The sequence below is a fragment of the Mobula hypostoma genome, chromosome 25 (genome assembly GCF_963921235.1).
Source record: "Mobula hypostoma chromosome 25, sMobHyp1.1, whole genome shotgun sequence".
NCBI classification, from domain to species: Eukaryota; Metazoa; Chordata; class Chondrichthyes; order Myliobatiformes; family Myliobatidae; genus Mobula; species Mobula hypostoma.
Genome location: NC_086121.1, coordinates 23,168,663 through 23,181,230, shown reverse-complemented (window position 1 = coordinate 23,181,230; position 12,568 = coordinate 23,168,663). Strand labels below are relative to the sequence as shown.

General features: G+C 62.0%; 3 protein-coding genes across 3 annotated transcripts in view; 2 read left to right on the top strand and 1 right to left on the bottom strand.

Moving 5' to 3' along the window:
• LOC134338016 (Golgi integral membrane protein 4-like) overlaps nucleotides 1-12,568 on the top strand; it is a 203,806-nt gene that overhangs the window by 53,835 nt on the left and 137,403 nt on the right. The gene's annotated exons all lie outside the window — the stretch shown is intronic.
• LOC134337651 (uncharacterized) lies at nucleotides 1,324-9,205 on the top strand. Its single transcript, XM_063032841.1, has 4 exons — nucleotides 1,324-1,352; nucleotides 4,502-4,623; nucleotides 5,045-7,151; nucleotides 7,276-9,205. Exons 1-3 carry the CDS (start codon nucleotides 1,324-1,326, stop codon nucleotides 7,126-7,128), a joined length of 2,235 nt encoding a protein of 744 aa, XP_062888911.1. The 3' UTR covers nucleotides 7,129-7,151; nucleotides 7,276-9,205.
• Nucleotides 9,241-12,568, bottom strand: part of LOC134337887 (RLA class II histocompatibility antigen, DP beta chain-like) — a 98,712-nt gene continuing 95,384 nt past the window's right edge. The window contains exons 4-5 of the mRNA XM_063033212.1: nucleotides 10,089-10,117; nucleotides 9,241-9,688 (exon numbers count right to left, since the gene is read on the bottom strand). Coding sequence (XP_062889282.1) covers nucleotides 9,674-9,688; nucleotides 10,089-10,117 — 44 coding nt within the window. The 3' untranslated portion in view covers nucleotides 9,241-9,673. The remainder of the gene's footprint in view (nucleotides 9,689-10,088; nucleotides 10,118-12,568) is intronic.

The following is a 12,568-nucleotide window of genomic DNA, read 5'->3' as shown; positions in this document are numbered from 1 at the left end:
TCTGTGGAATTCTCTGCCACAGGAAACAGTTGAGGCCAGTTCATTGGCTATATTTAAGAGGGAGTTAGATATGGCCCTGGTGGCTACGGGGGTCAGGGGGTATGGAGGGAAGGCTGGGGCGGGGTTCTGAGTTGGATGATCAGCCATGATCATAATAAATGGCGGTGCAGGCTCAAAGGGCCGAATGGCCTACTCCTGCACCTATTTTCTATGTTTCTATGTTACTCCCTCTCTCCGCTCCCTCCCTCCTCTCTCTCCCCCCACCCCCTCTCCCTTCCCCTCCCCCTCTGCCTCTCCCCTCCCCCTCCCCTTCTCCCCCTACTCCCTCCCCTCCCTCCCTCTTCTCTCTCCCCCTACTCCCTCCCCCTCCTCTCTCTCCCCTACCCCCTCTGCCTCTCCCCCTCCCCCTCCCCCTACTCCCTCCCTCCACTCCCTCCCTCCTCTCTCTCTCCCCTGCCCCCTCTCCCTCTCTCTCTCCCTCCCCTCCCTCCTCTCTCTCCCCTACCCCCCTCCCTCTCTCCTCTCTCTCCCCTGCCCCCTCTGCCTCTCCCCTCCCCCTCTCCTTCCCCCTCCCCTTCTCCCCCTACTCCCTCCCTCCCTTCTCTCTCCCCCTACCTCCTCTCCCTCTGCCCCCTTCCTCCTCTCCCTCCCTCCCTCCACTTCCTCCCTCCTCTCTCTCTCCCCCTACCCCCTCTCCCTCTCTCCTCCTCCCCTCCTTCCTCTCTCTCCCCTCCCCCCTCTGCCTCTCCCCTCCCCCTCTCCTTCCCCCTCCCCTTCTCCCCCTACTCCCTCCCTCCTCTCTCTCCCCTACCTCCTCTCCCTCTGCCCCCTTCCTCCTCTCCCTCCCTTCGCTCTCTCCCTCTCTCCGACCCTCCCCTCTCTCTCCCTCGTCTTCCCCCTACCTCCCTCTCTCCTCCGCTCCCCCACATCCCTCCCCACCCTCTCCTTCCCCACTTCACCCCCTCCGCACCTCTTACTCCCTCTCCACCACACCCCACTCCCCCGTTTCTCCTTCTCTTTCCCCCGTCCCTCAGTTTTCTTACATTTTCCTCTTCTCCAGCACCGGAAGTTCCCGTCGCCTCCACCGGAAGTCGTCTCGGGTGCCTGGGCACACCCCCCCCACCTTTCTCCGGACAGCCAATGACGTCGTCCGCCATCGCCGCGTCTTCACGCCCGACCTCACTGCGTCTGACGTCAGCGCGGCCGGAGGCGTCCCCCGGACCTCACTGCGTCCGACGTCATTAAACCGCACGTCGCGGGGCGACTTTCCTCTCCCGTGACGACAGCCGCCATTTCTGAGAATCGGCGTCGCAATTAGGTTTCATGTCATTGTCAGCGTCTCCGTTCAGCTGGTCTGCGACTATTTTCCACCCTTTCAAACTCTGCTTTACCATTCTGATTCTTTTCCTGCTGGTTTTATTCCCCCCGCGTCATTCTGGGCGGGTTTAGATCACAACGGCTGGCAGGCGTCAGCGCGAGCTCCCACCCAGGCGCAGTGACATCAGCCGCCCGGCCACGCCCCAAAAATACGACCCCGCCCCCTCCACCATCCCCCCAGACCCCGCCCCTCCTCCATCCCCCCAGACCCCCCTCCATCCCCTAGACCCCGCCCCCGCCACCATCCCCCCAAACCCCTCCCCCTCCTCCATCCCCTTTACCCCGCCCCCTCCACAATCTCCCCCAGACCCCGCCCCTCCTCCATCCCCCAGACCCCCCTCCATCCCCTAGACCCCGCCCCCTCCACCATCCCCCCCAGACCCCGCCCCTCCTCCATCCCGCCAGACCCCCCTCCATCCCCTAGACCCCGCCCCTCCACCATCCCCCCAAACCCCTCCCCCTCCTCCATCCCCTTTACCCCGCCCCCTCCACAATCTCCCCCAGACCCCGCCCCTCCTCCATCCCCCAGACCCCCCTCCATCCCCTAGACCCCGCCCCCTCCACCATCCCCCCCAGACCCCGCCCCTCCTCCATCCCGCCAGACCCCCCTCCATCCCCTAGACCCCGCCCCTCCACCATCCCCCCAAACCCCTCCCCCTCCTCCATCCCCTTTACCCCGCCCCCTCCACAATCTCCCCCAGACCCCGCCCCTCCTCCATCCCCCAGACCCCCCTCCATCCCCTAGACCCCGCCCCCTCCACCATCCCCCCCAGACACCGCCCCTCCTCCATCCCGCCAGACCCCCCTCCATCCCCTAGACCCCGCCCCCTCCTCCATCCCCTTTACCCCGCCCCCTCCACCATCCCCCCAGACCCCGCCCCTCCTCCATCGCCCCCAAACCCCTCCCCCTCCTCCATCCCCTTTACCCCGCCCCCTCCACCATTCCCCCCCAAACCCGTCCCCCTCCTCCATCCCCTAGACCCCGCCCCCTCCACCATCCCCCAGACCCCGCCCCTCCTCCATCCCGCCAGACCCCCCTCCATCCCCTAGACCCCGCCCCCTCCTCCATCCCCTTTACCCCGCCCCCTCCACCATCCCCCCCAGACCCCGCCCCTCCTCCGTCGCCCCCAAACCCCTCCCCCTCCTCCATCCCCTTTACCCCGCCCCCTCCACCATTCTCCCCCAAACCCCTCCCCCTCCTCCATCCCCTAGACCCCGCCCCCTCCACCATCCCCCCCAGACCCCCCTCCATCCCCTAGACCCCTCCATTCCCCCCAGACCCCCCTCCATCCCGTAGACCCCTCCATCCCCTAAACCCCTCCATCCCCCCCGACCCCCCCTCCATCCCCTAGACCCCTCCATTCCCCGCAGATCCCCCCCAGACCCCCCTCCATCCCCTAGACCCCCCTCCATCCCCTAGACCCCTCCATCCCCCCGACCCCTCCATTCCCCCCAGACCCCCCTCCATCCCCCCCAGACCCCCCTCCATCCCCCCCGACCCCCCCTCCATCCCCTAGACCCCTCCATTCCCCCAGACCCCCCTCCATCCCCTAGACCCCTCATTCCCCCCAGACCCCTCCATTCCCCGCAGACCCCCCTCCATCCCCCCCAGACCCCCCCTCCATCCCCTAGACCCCCCTCCATCCCCCCCGACCCCCCCTCCATCTCCTAGACCCCTCCATTCCCCCCAGACCCCCCTCCATCCCCCCCGACCCCCCTCCATCCCCTAGACCCCTCCATTCCTCCCAGACCCCCCTCCATGCCCCCCAGACCCCCCCCGCCATCCCCTAGACCCCTCCATCCCCTAGACCCCTCCATTCCCCCCGACCCCCCTCCATCCCCTAGACCCCCCTCCATCCCCTAGACCCCTCCATCCCCCCCCAGACCCCCCCTCCATCCCCCCCGACCCCTCCATCCCCCCGGCCCCCCCATCCCCTAGACCCCTCCATTCCCCCCAGACCCCCTCCATCCCCAAGACCCCTCCATTCCCCCCAGACCCCCCTCCATCCCCTAGACCCCGCCCCCTCCACCATCCCCCCAGACCCCGCCCCTCCTCCATCACCCCAGACCCCCCCTGCATCCCCCAGACCCCCCTCCATCCCCTAGACCCCTCCATCCCCCCAGACCCCCCTCCATCCCCTAGACCCCGCCCCTCCACCATCCCCCAGACCCCGCCCCTCCTCCATCCCCCCAGACCCCCTCCTTCCCCTAGACCCCGCCCCCTCCACCATCCCCCCAGACCCCGCCCCTCCTCCAGACCCCCCTCCATCCCCTAGAACCCGCTCCCTCCTCCATCCCCTAGACCCCGCCCCCTCCACCATTCCCTCCAAACCCCTCCCCTCCTCCATACCCTAGACCCCGCCCCCTTATCAATCCCCCCAAACCCCGCCCTGTCCTCAAACCCCGCCCCCTCCTCCAGACCCTCCTTCCCCTAGACCCTGCCCCCTCCACCATCCCCCCCGAGACCCCACCCCCTCATCAATCCCCCCCAAACCCCGCATCCTCAATCCCCCCAGACCCTCTAGACCCCGCCCCCTCCACCATCCCCCCAGACCCCCCTCCTCCATCCCCCCAGACCCCACCCCCTCCACCATTCCCCCTAGACCCCGCCCCGTCCTCAATCCCCACCAAACCCCGCCCCCTCCCCCTCCTCAGCCCCTCCAAACACCACCCCCTCATCCACACCCTACACCCACCCCTCCTCAATGCCCCCTTGACCCCACTCCCTCCTCTGTCCCCAGACTGCTCCCCAACACCCTGCTTCCCCCCTCAATCCCCAGACCCTGCTTCGTCCTCCATCCACAGATTCTGCCCCCTCCTCCTCCTCCTCCTCAATCCCCCTACACCCCTGCTTCCCCCTCAGTCCCCAGAACCCGCCCCTCCTCAATCCCCCATACCCTGCTTCCTCCTTAATCCCCTAGACTCCGTCCCCTCCACATACCCCCAGACACCGCTGCCCCCTGTCCCCTCCTCAATCCCCCAGACCCTGCCTCATTCCCCAGTCCCAACCCCCTCCTTAATCCTCCCAGGCCTCTCCCCCATCTCAACAACCCCCCCGAGCCACACCCCTTCCCCTCCACAGTCTCCACTCCTCACCCCCAGACTCTGCCCTCCATCCCCAAAGCTTCAAGCCTGCCCCCTACCCATCCCTGGACCCTCTCACCTCGTCCTCCTCGGACCCCCCGCCCCCCCCCACCCCGACGCCCACTCCGGGGATAGACAAGACAGACAGACAGCCTGGTTTCCGTAGGCCAAACTTTATTAACAGTATCAAAGTTGACAAGTTCCCAGCAGCGGGATAGGGTCAAAAGTGGAGGGAGGGGGGCTGGAAGGCGTAAATCTTTTCGAGTGAGGCACAGGCATTTAGGGAGGGGATTGGAGGCAGTTGCAGGAGTTTGAGGCTTGGAGGGAGTTAGAGGCAGGGAGCTGGGTAGGGAGTTGGAAGCGATTCACAGAGTGTGTCCCACCCTCGTACGCTGAGGTCCCTCTGTCCCTCGACACTCCCCACCGTTCACAGTGAGTGTCTCACCCTCGTACGCTGAGGTCCCTCTGTCCCTCGACACTCCCCACCGTTCACAGTGAGTGTCCTTACCTCACTAACCAAGATCCCCCTGTCCCTCGACACGCCCCATCACTCACTGTATGTGTCCTATCCTCGTACGCTGAGGTTCCCCTGTCCCTCGACACTCCCCACTGCTCACTGTGTGTGTCCTACCCTCATACACCGAGGTCCCCCTGTCCCTCGACACTCCCCACTGCTCACTGTGTGTGTCCTACCCTCATACACCGAGGTCCCTCTGTCCCTCGACACTCCCCACTGCTCACTGTGTGTGTCCTACCCTCATACACCGAGGTCCCTCTGTCCCTCGACACTCCCCACTGCTCACTGTGTGTGTCCTACCCTCATACACCGAGGTCCCTCTGTCCCTCGACACTCCCCACTGCTCACTGTGTGTGTCCTACCCTCATACACCGAGGTCCCCCTGTCCCTCGACACTCCCCACTGCTCACTGTGTGTGTCCTACCCTCATACACCGAGGTCCCTCTGTCCCTCGACACTCCCCACTGCTCACTGTGTGTGTCCTACCCTCATACACCGAGGTCCCTCTGTCCCTCGACACTCCCCACTGCTCACTGTGTGTGTCCTACCCTCATACACCGAGGTCCCTCTGTCCCTCGACACTCCCCACTGCTCACTGTGTGTGTCCGACCCTCATACACCGAGGTCCCTCTGTCCCTCGACACTCCCCACTGCTCACTGTGTGTGTCCTACCCTCATACACCGAGGTCCCCCGTCCCTCGACACTCCCCACCGTTCACAGTGAGTGTCCTACCCTCATACACCGAGGTCCCTCTGTCCCTCGACACTCCCCACTGCTCACTGTGTGTGTCCGACCCTCATACACCGAGGTCCCTCTGTCCCTCGACACTCCCCACTGCTCACTGTGTGTGTCCTACCCTCATACACCGAGGTCCCCCTGTCCCTCGACACTCCCCACCGTTCACAGTGAGTGTCTCACCCTCATACACCGAGGTCCCCCTGTCCCTCGACACTCCCCACCGTTCACGGTGTGTGTCCTACCCTCATACACCGAGGTCCCCCTGTCCCTCGACACTCCCCACTGCTCACAGTGTGTGTCCTACCCTCATACACCGAGGTCCCCCTGTCCCTCGACACTCCCCACCGTTCACGGTGTGTGTCCTACCCTCATACACCGAGGTCCCCCTGTCCCTCGACACTCCCCACTGCTCACAGTGAGTGTCCTACCCTCGTACACCGAGGTCCCCCTGTCCCTCGACACTCCCCACTGCTCACTGTGTGTGTCCGACCCTCATACACCGAGGTCCCTCTGTCCCTCGACACTCCCCACTGCTCACTGTGTGTGTCCTACCCTCATACACCGAGGTCCCCCTGTCCCTCGACACTGCCCACCGTTCACAGTGAGTGTCTCACCCTCATACACCGAGGTCCCCCTGTCCCTCGACACTCCCCACCGTTCACGGTGTGTGTCCTACCCTCATACACCGAGGTCCCCCTGTCCCTCGACACTCCCCACCGTTCACAGTGAGTGTCTCACCCTCATACACCGAGGTCCCCCTGTCCCTCGACACTCCCCACCGTTCACGGTGTGTGTCCGACCCTCATACACCGAGGTCCCTCTGTCCCTCGACACTCCCCACTGCTCACTGTGTGTGTCCTACCCTCATACACCGAGGTCCCCCTGTCCCTCGACACTCCCCACCGTTCACAGTGAGTGTCTCACCCTCATACACCGAGGTCCCCCTGTCCCTCGACACTCCCCACCGTTCACAGTGAGTGTCTCACCCTCATACACCGAGGTCCCCCTGTCCCTCGACACTCCCCACCGTTCACGGTGTGTGTCCTACCCTCATACACCGAGGTCCCCCTGTCCCTCGACACTCCCCACCGTTCACAGTGAGTGTCTCACCCTCATACACCGAGGTCCCCCTGTCCCTCGACACTCCCCACCGTTCACGGTGTGTGTCCTACCCTCATACACCGAGGTCCCTCTGTCCCTCGACACTCCCCACTGCTCACTGTGTGTGTCCGACCCTCATACACCGAGGTCCCTCTGTCCCTCGACACTCCCCACTGTTCACAGTGAGTGTCTCACCCTCATACACCGAGGTCCCTCTGTCCCTCGACACTCCCCACCGTTCACAGTGAGTGTCCTACCCTCATACACCGAGGTCCCCCTGTCCCTCGACACTCCCCACTGTTCACAGTGAGTGTCTCACCCTCATACACCGAGGTCCCTCTGTCCCTCGACACTCCCCACCGTTCACAGTGAGTGTCCTACCCTCATACACCGAGGTCCCCCTGTCCCTCGACACTCCCCACTGCTCACTGTGTGTGTCCGACCCTCATACACCGAGGTCCCTCTGTCCCTCGACACTCCCCACTGCTCACTGTGTGTGTCCTACCCTCATACACCGAGGTCCCCCTGTCCCTCGACACTCCCCACTGTTCACAGTGAGTGTCTCACCCTCATACACCGAGGTCCCTCTGTCCCTCGACACTCCCCACCGTTCACAGTGAGTGTCCTACCCTCATACACCGAGGTCCCTCTGTCCCTCGACACTCCCCACCGTTCACAGTGAGTGTCCTACCCTCATACACCGAGGTCCCCCTGTCCCTCGACACTCCCCACTGTTCACAGTGAGTGTCTCACCCTCATACACCGAGGTCCCCCTGTCCCTCGACACTCCCCACTGCTCACTGTGTGTGTCCTACCCTCATACACCGAGGTCCCCCTGTCCCTCGACACTCCCCACTGTTCACAGTGAGTGTCTCACCCTCATACACCGAGGTCCCTCTGTCCCTCGACACTCCCCACTGCTCACTGTGTGTGTCCTACCCTCATACACCGAGGTCCCCCTGTCCCTCGACACTCCCCACTGTTCACAGTGAGTGTCTCACCCTCATACACCGAGGTCCCTCTGTCCCTCGACACTCCCCACCGTTCACAGTGAGTGTCCTACCCTCATACACCGAGGTCCCCCTGTCCCTCGACACTCCCCACTGCTCACTGTGTGTGTCCGACCCTCATACACCGAGGTCCCTCTGTCCCTCGACACTCCCCACTGCTCACTGTGTGTGTCCTACCCTCATACACCGAGGTCCCCCTGTCCCTCGACACTCCCCACTGTTCACAGTGAGTGTCTCACCCTCATACACCGAGGTCCCTCTGTCCCTCGACACTCCCCACCGTTCACAGTGAGTGTCCTACCCTCATACACCGAGGTCCCTCTGTCCCTCGACACTCCCCACCGTTCACAGTGAGTGTCCTACCCTCATACACCGAGGTCCCCCTGTCCCTCGACACTCCCCACTGTTCACAGTGAGTGTCTCACCCTCATACACCGAGGTCCCCCTGTCCCTCGACACTCCCCACTGCTCACTGTGTGTGTCCTACCCTCATACACCGAGGTCCCCCTGTCCCTCGACACTCCCCACTGTTCACAGTGAGTGTCTCACCCTCATACACCGAGGTCCCTCTGTCCCTCGACACTCCCCACTGCTCACTGTGTGTGTCCTACCCTCATACACCGAGGTCCCCCTGTCCCTCGACACTCCCCACTGTTCACAGTGAGTGTCTCACCCTCATACACCGAGGTCCCTCTGTCCCTCGACACTCCCCACCGTTCACAGTGAGTGTCCTACCCTCATACACCGAGGTCCCTCTGTCCCTCGACACTCCCCACCGTTCACAGTGAGTGTCCTACCCTCATACACCGAGGTCCCCCTGTCCCTCGACACTCCCCACTGTTCACAGTGAGTGTCTCACCCTCATACACCGAGGTCCCCCTGTCCCTCGACACTCCCCACTGCTCACTGTGTGTGTCCTACCCTCATACACCGAGGTCCCCCTGTCCCTCGACACTCCCCACTGTTCACAGTGAGTGTCTCACCCTCATACACCGAGGTCCCCCTGTCCCTCGACACTCCCCACCGTTCACAGTGAGTGTCTCACCCTCATACACCGAGGTCCCCCTGTCCCTCGACACTCCCCACCGTTCACAGTGAGTGTCCTACCCTCATACACCGAGGTCCCCCTGTCCCTCGACACTCCCCACTGCTCACTGTGTGTGTCCTACCCTCATACACCGAGGTCCCTCTGTCCCTCGACACTCCCGACTGCTCACGGTGTGTGTCCGACCCTCATACACCGAGGTCCCCCAGTCCCTTGACCTTCAGGGTATTGAACATGGAACGCAGCACATGAAGTTTGCTGCCCAGCGGATTAAATTAAAAACCAGACACCTAGCGAAACCACTCCCACCTTCCCCCATGCCTGGTCCGTCTCCCCCCCATTCCCCGTGCGCCCCTCCCCCGGCGCACGGGGGGTGGGGGAGAACGTCCCACGTTCATCCGGACCCTCGCGCCCTCGAATCCAGGAAGCGTCACGGTGTGAGCCTCCTCTCCGAGTCTCCCGCCAACTCCCCCTCCCACACACAAACACACACCTTCCCTGTAACGGGAAGGTGGTACTCCAGACGGGAGTTCTATAAAACGTGGCCCTGGACGGGCGCGTCCACGTTCGGGGAGCGTCGGAATCCCTCTGCGCTCCGGCACCGCCTCGAGGGTGCCGACACTCGGAGCCGAGGGAAGCGGGGAGTGGGGAGGGAGAGAGCTCGGGGGAGGGAGGTAAAAGGGAGAGTGTCAGGCCCCTCAGTAGGAGCGGAGGGCTCCCCCCACCCCGTCACTCCCTCGCATCCTCGAACGGCGAGCGCCATCGACGCGCTCCGTCCCGCGCAGGCCCTTCCATCGCCTTTAGTCTTGTGTTGTCTGCAACAGGCAGAGAGCAGAGTAAACATGGAGGAAGGGGTGGGGGGGGGCGCGGAAGAGTGGGAGGGGAGGGGCGCGGGAGAGTTAGAAAAGGTGCTATCGGGCACTCGGGAGTCGATCGACTCGGGACTTCGAGAATTTTTTTACCGTGCCCGTGGTCTGCTCTTCAAATTACGGTATTGCTTTGCACTGCTTTAACTATGTGTAGTAATTATGTGGTTCTGTCAGTGTTAGGATCTGGTTTATCCTGTTTTCCTGTGATATCACTCCCCCGGGGGAACATTGTATTATTTCTTAAGGCGTGTACGCATTTCTAAATGACAATAAAAGAGGACTGAGTGTTCTCATCATCTAAACTTTTCACAGGACAGGATTATTTTACGGGGAGCAAACATCTCACCTTGTCTGGTCCTGGGACGCTGGGCATTTCTGAGGAGAGAAACAGGGCAAAGGAGAGAGTTAAATTCGAAGGTTCAAACCCCTTCACGCACTGCCTCTGTAACAGGGTAACGAGAGACTCCCTCTGTAATGGGGTAATGGGGGAGAGACTCCCTCTGTAATGCGGTAATGGGGGAGAGACTCCCTCTGTAACAGGGGTAATGGGGAGACTCCCTCTGTAACAGGGTAACGAGAGACTCCCTCTGTAATGGGGTAATGGGGGAGAGACTCCCTCTGTAATGGGGTAATGGGGGAGAGACTCCCTCTGTAACAGGGGTAATGGGGAGACTCCCTCTGTAACAGGGGTAATGGGGGGAGAGACTCCCTCTGTAACAAGGTAACGAGAGACTCCCTCTGTAATGGGGGTAATGGGGGAGAGACCCCCAATGTAACAGGCACAATGGGGAGAGACTCTCTCTGTAATGGGGTAATGGGGAGAGGCTCCCTCTGTAACAGGGGTAATGGGGAGAGGCTCCCTCTGTAACAGGTAATGGGGGAGAGATTCCCTCTGTAACGGGGGTGATGGGGGAGGGACTCCCTCTGTAATGGGGGTAATGGGGAGAGACTCCCTCTGTAATGGAGTAATGGGGGAGAGACTCCCTCCGTAACGGGGGTAATGGGGGAGAGATTCCCTCTGTAACGGGGTAATGGGGGAGAGACTCCCTCTGTAACAGAGTAATGGGGGAGAGACTCCCTCTGTAACGGAGTAATGGGGGAGAGACTCCCTCTGTAACAGGGGTAATGGGGAGAGACTCCCTCTGTAACAGGGGTAATGGGGAGAGACTCCCTCTGTAACGGGTAATGGGGGAGAGATTCCCTCTGTAACAGGGGTGATGGGGGAGGGACTCCCTCTGTAATGGGTGATGGGAGAGAGACTCCCTCTGTAACAGGGGTGATGGGGGAGAGACTCCCTCTGTAACAGGGGTAATGGGGAGAGACTCCCTCTGTAACGGGTGATGGAAGAGAGACTCCCTCTGTAACAGGGGTGATGGGGGAGAGACTCCCTCTGTAACGGGGTGATGGGGGAGAGACTCCCTCTGTAACAGGGGTGATGGGGAAGAGACTCCCTCTGTAACAGGGGTAATGGGGAGAGACTCCCTCTGTAACGGGTAATGGGGGAGAGATTCCCTCTGTAACAGGGGTGATGGGGGAGGGACTCCCTCTGTAATGGGTGATGGGAGAGAGACTCCCTCTGTAACAAGGTAACGAGAGACTCCCTCTGTAATGGGGGTAATGGGGGAGAGACCCCCAATGTAACAGGCGCAATGGGGAGAGACTCTCTCTGTAATGGGGTAATGGGGGAGAGACTCCCTCTGTAACAGGGGTAATGGGGAGAGGCTCCCTCTGTAACAGGTAATGGGGGAGAGATTCCCTCTGTAATGGGGGTGATGGGGGAGGGACTCCCTCTGTAATGGGGGTAATGGGGAGAGACTCCCTCTGTAATGGAGTAATGGGGGAGAGACTCCCTCCGTAACGGAGTAATGGGGGAGAGACTCCCTCTGTAACGGAGTAATGGGGGAGAGACTCCCTCTGTAACAGGGGTGATGGGGGAGAGACTCCCTCTGTAACGGGTGATGGGAGAGAGACTCCCTCTGTAAAAGGGGTGATGGGGGAGAGACTCCCTCTGTAACGGGGTGATGGGGGAGAGACTCCCTCTGTAACAGGGGTGATGGGGAAGAGACTCCCTCTGTAACAGGGGTAATGGGAGAGACTCCCTCTGTAACAGGGGTGATGGGGGAGAGACTCCCTCTGTAACAGGGGTAATGGGGAGAGACTCCCTCTGTAACGGGTAATGGGGGAGAGACTCCCACTGTAACAGGGGTGATGGGGGAGAGACCCCCTCTGTAACAGGGGTGATGGGGGAGAGACTGCCTCTGTAATGGAGTAATGGGGGAGAGACACCCTCTGTAACAGGGGTGATGGGGGAGAGACTCCCTCTGTAACAGGAGTGATGGGGGGAGAGACTCTCTCTGAAATGGGGGTAATGGGGGAGAGACTCCCTCTGTAACAGGGGTAATGGGAAGAGACTCCCTCTGTAACGGGGTGATGGGGGAGAGACTCCCTCTGTAACAGGGGTGATGGGGGAGAGACTCCCTCTGTAATGGGGTGATGGGGGAGAGACTCCCTCTGTAACAGGGGTGATGGGGAAGAGACTCCCTCTGTAACAGGGGTAATGGGGAGAGACTCCCTCTGTAACGGGTAATGGGGGAGAGATTCCCTCTGTAACAGGGGTGATGGGGGAGGGACTCCCTCTGTAATGGGTGATGGGAGAGAGACTCCCTCTGTTACAGGGGTGATGGGGGAGAGACTCCCTCTGTAACAGGGGTAATGGGGAAAGACTCCCTCTGTAACGGGTGATGGGAGAGAGACTCCCTCTGTAACAGGGGTGATGGGGGAGAGACTCCCTCTGTAACGGGGAATGGGGAGAGACTCCCTCTGTAA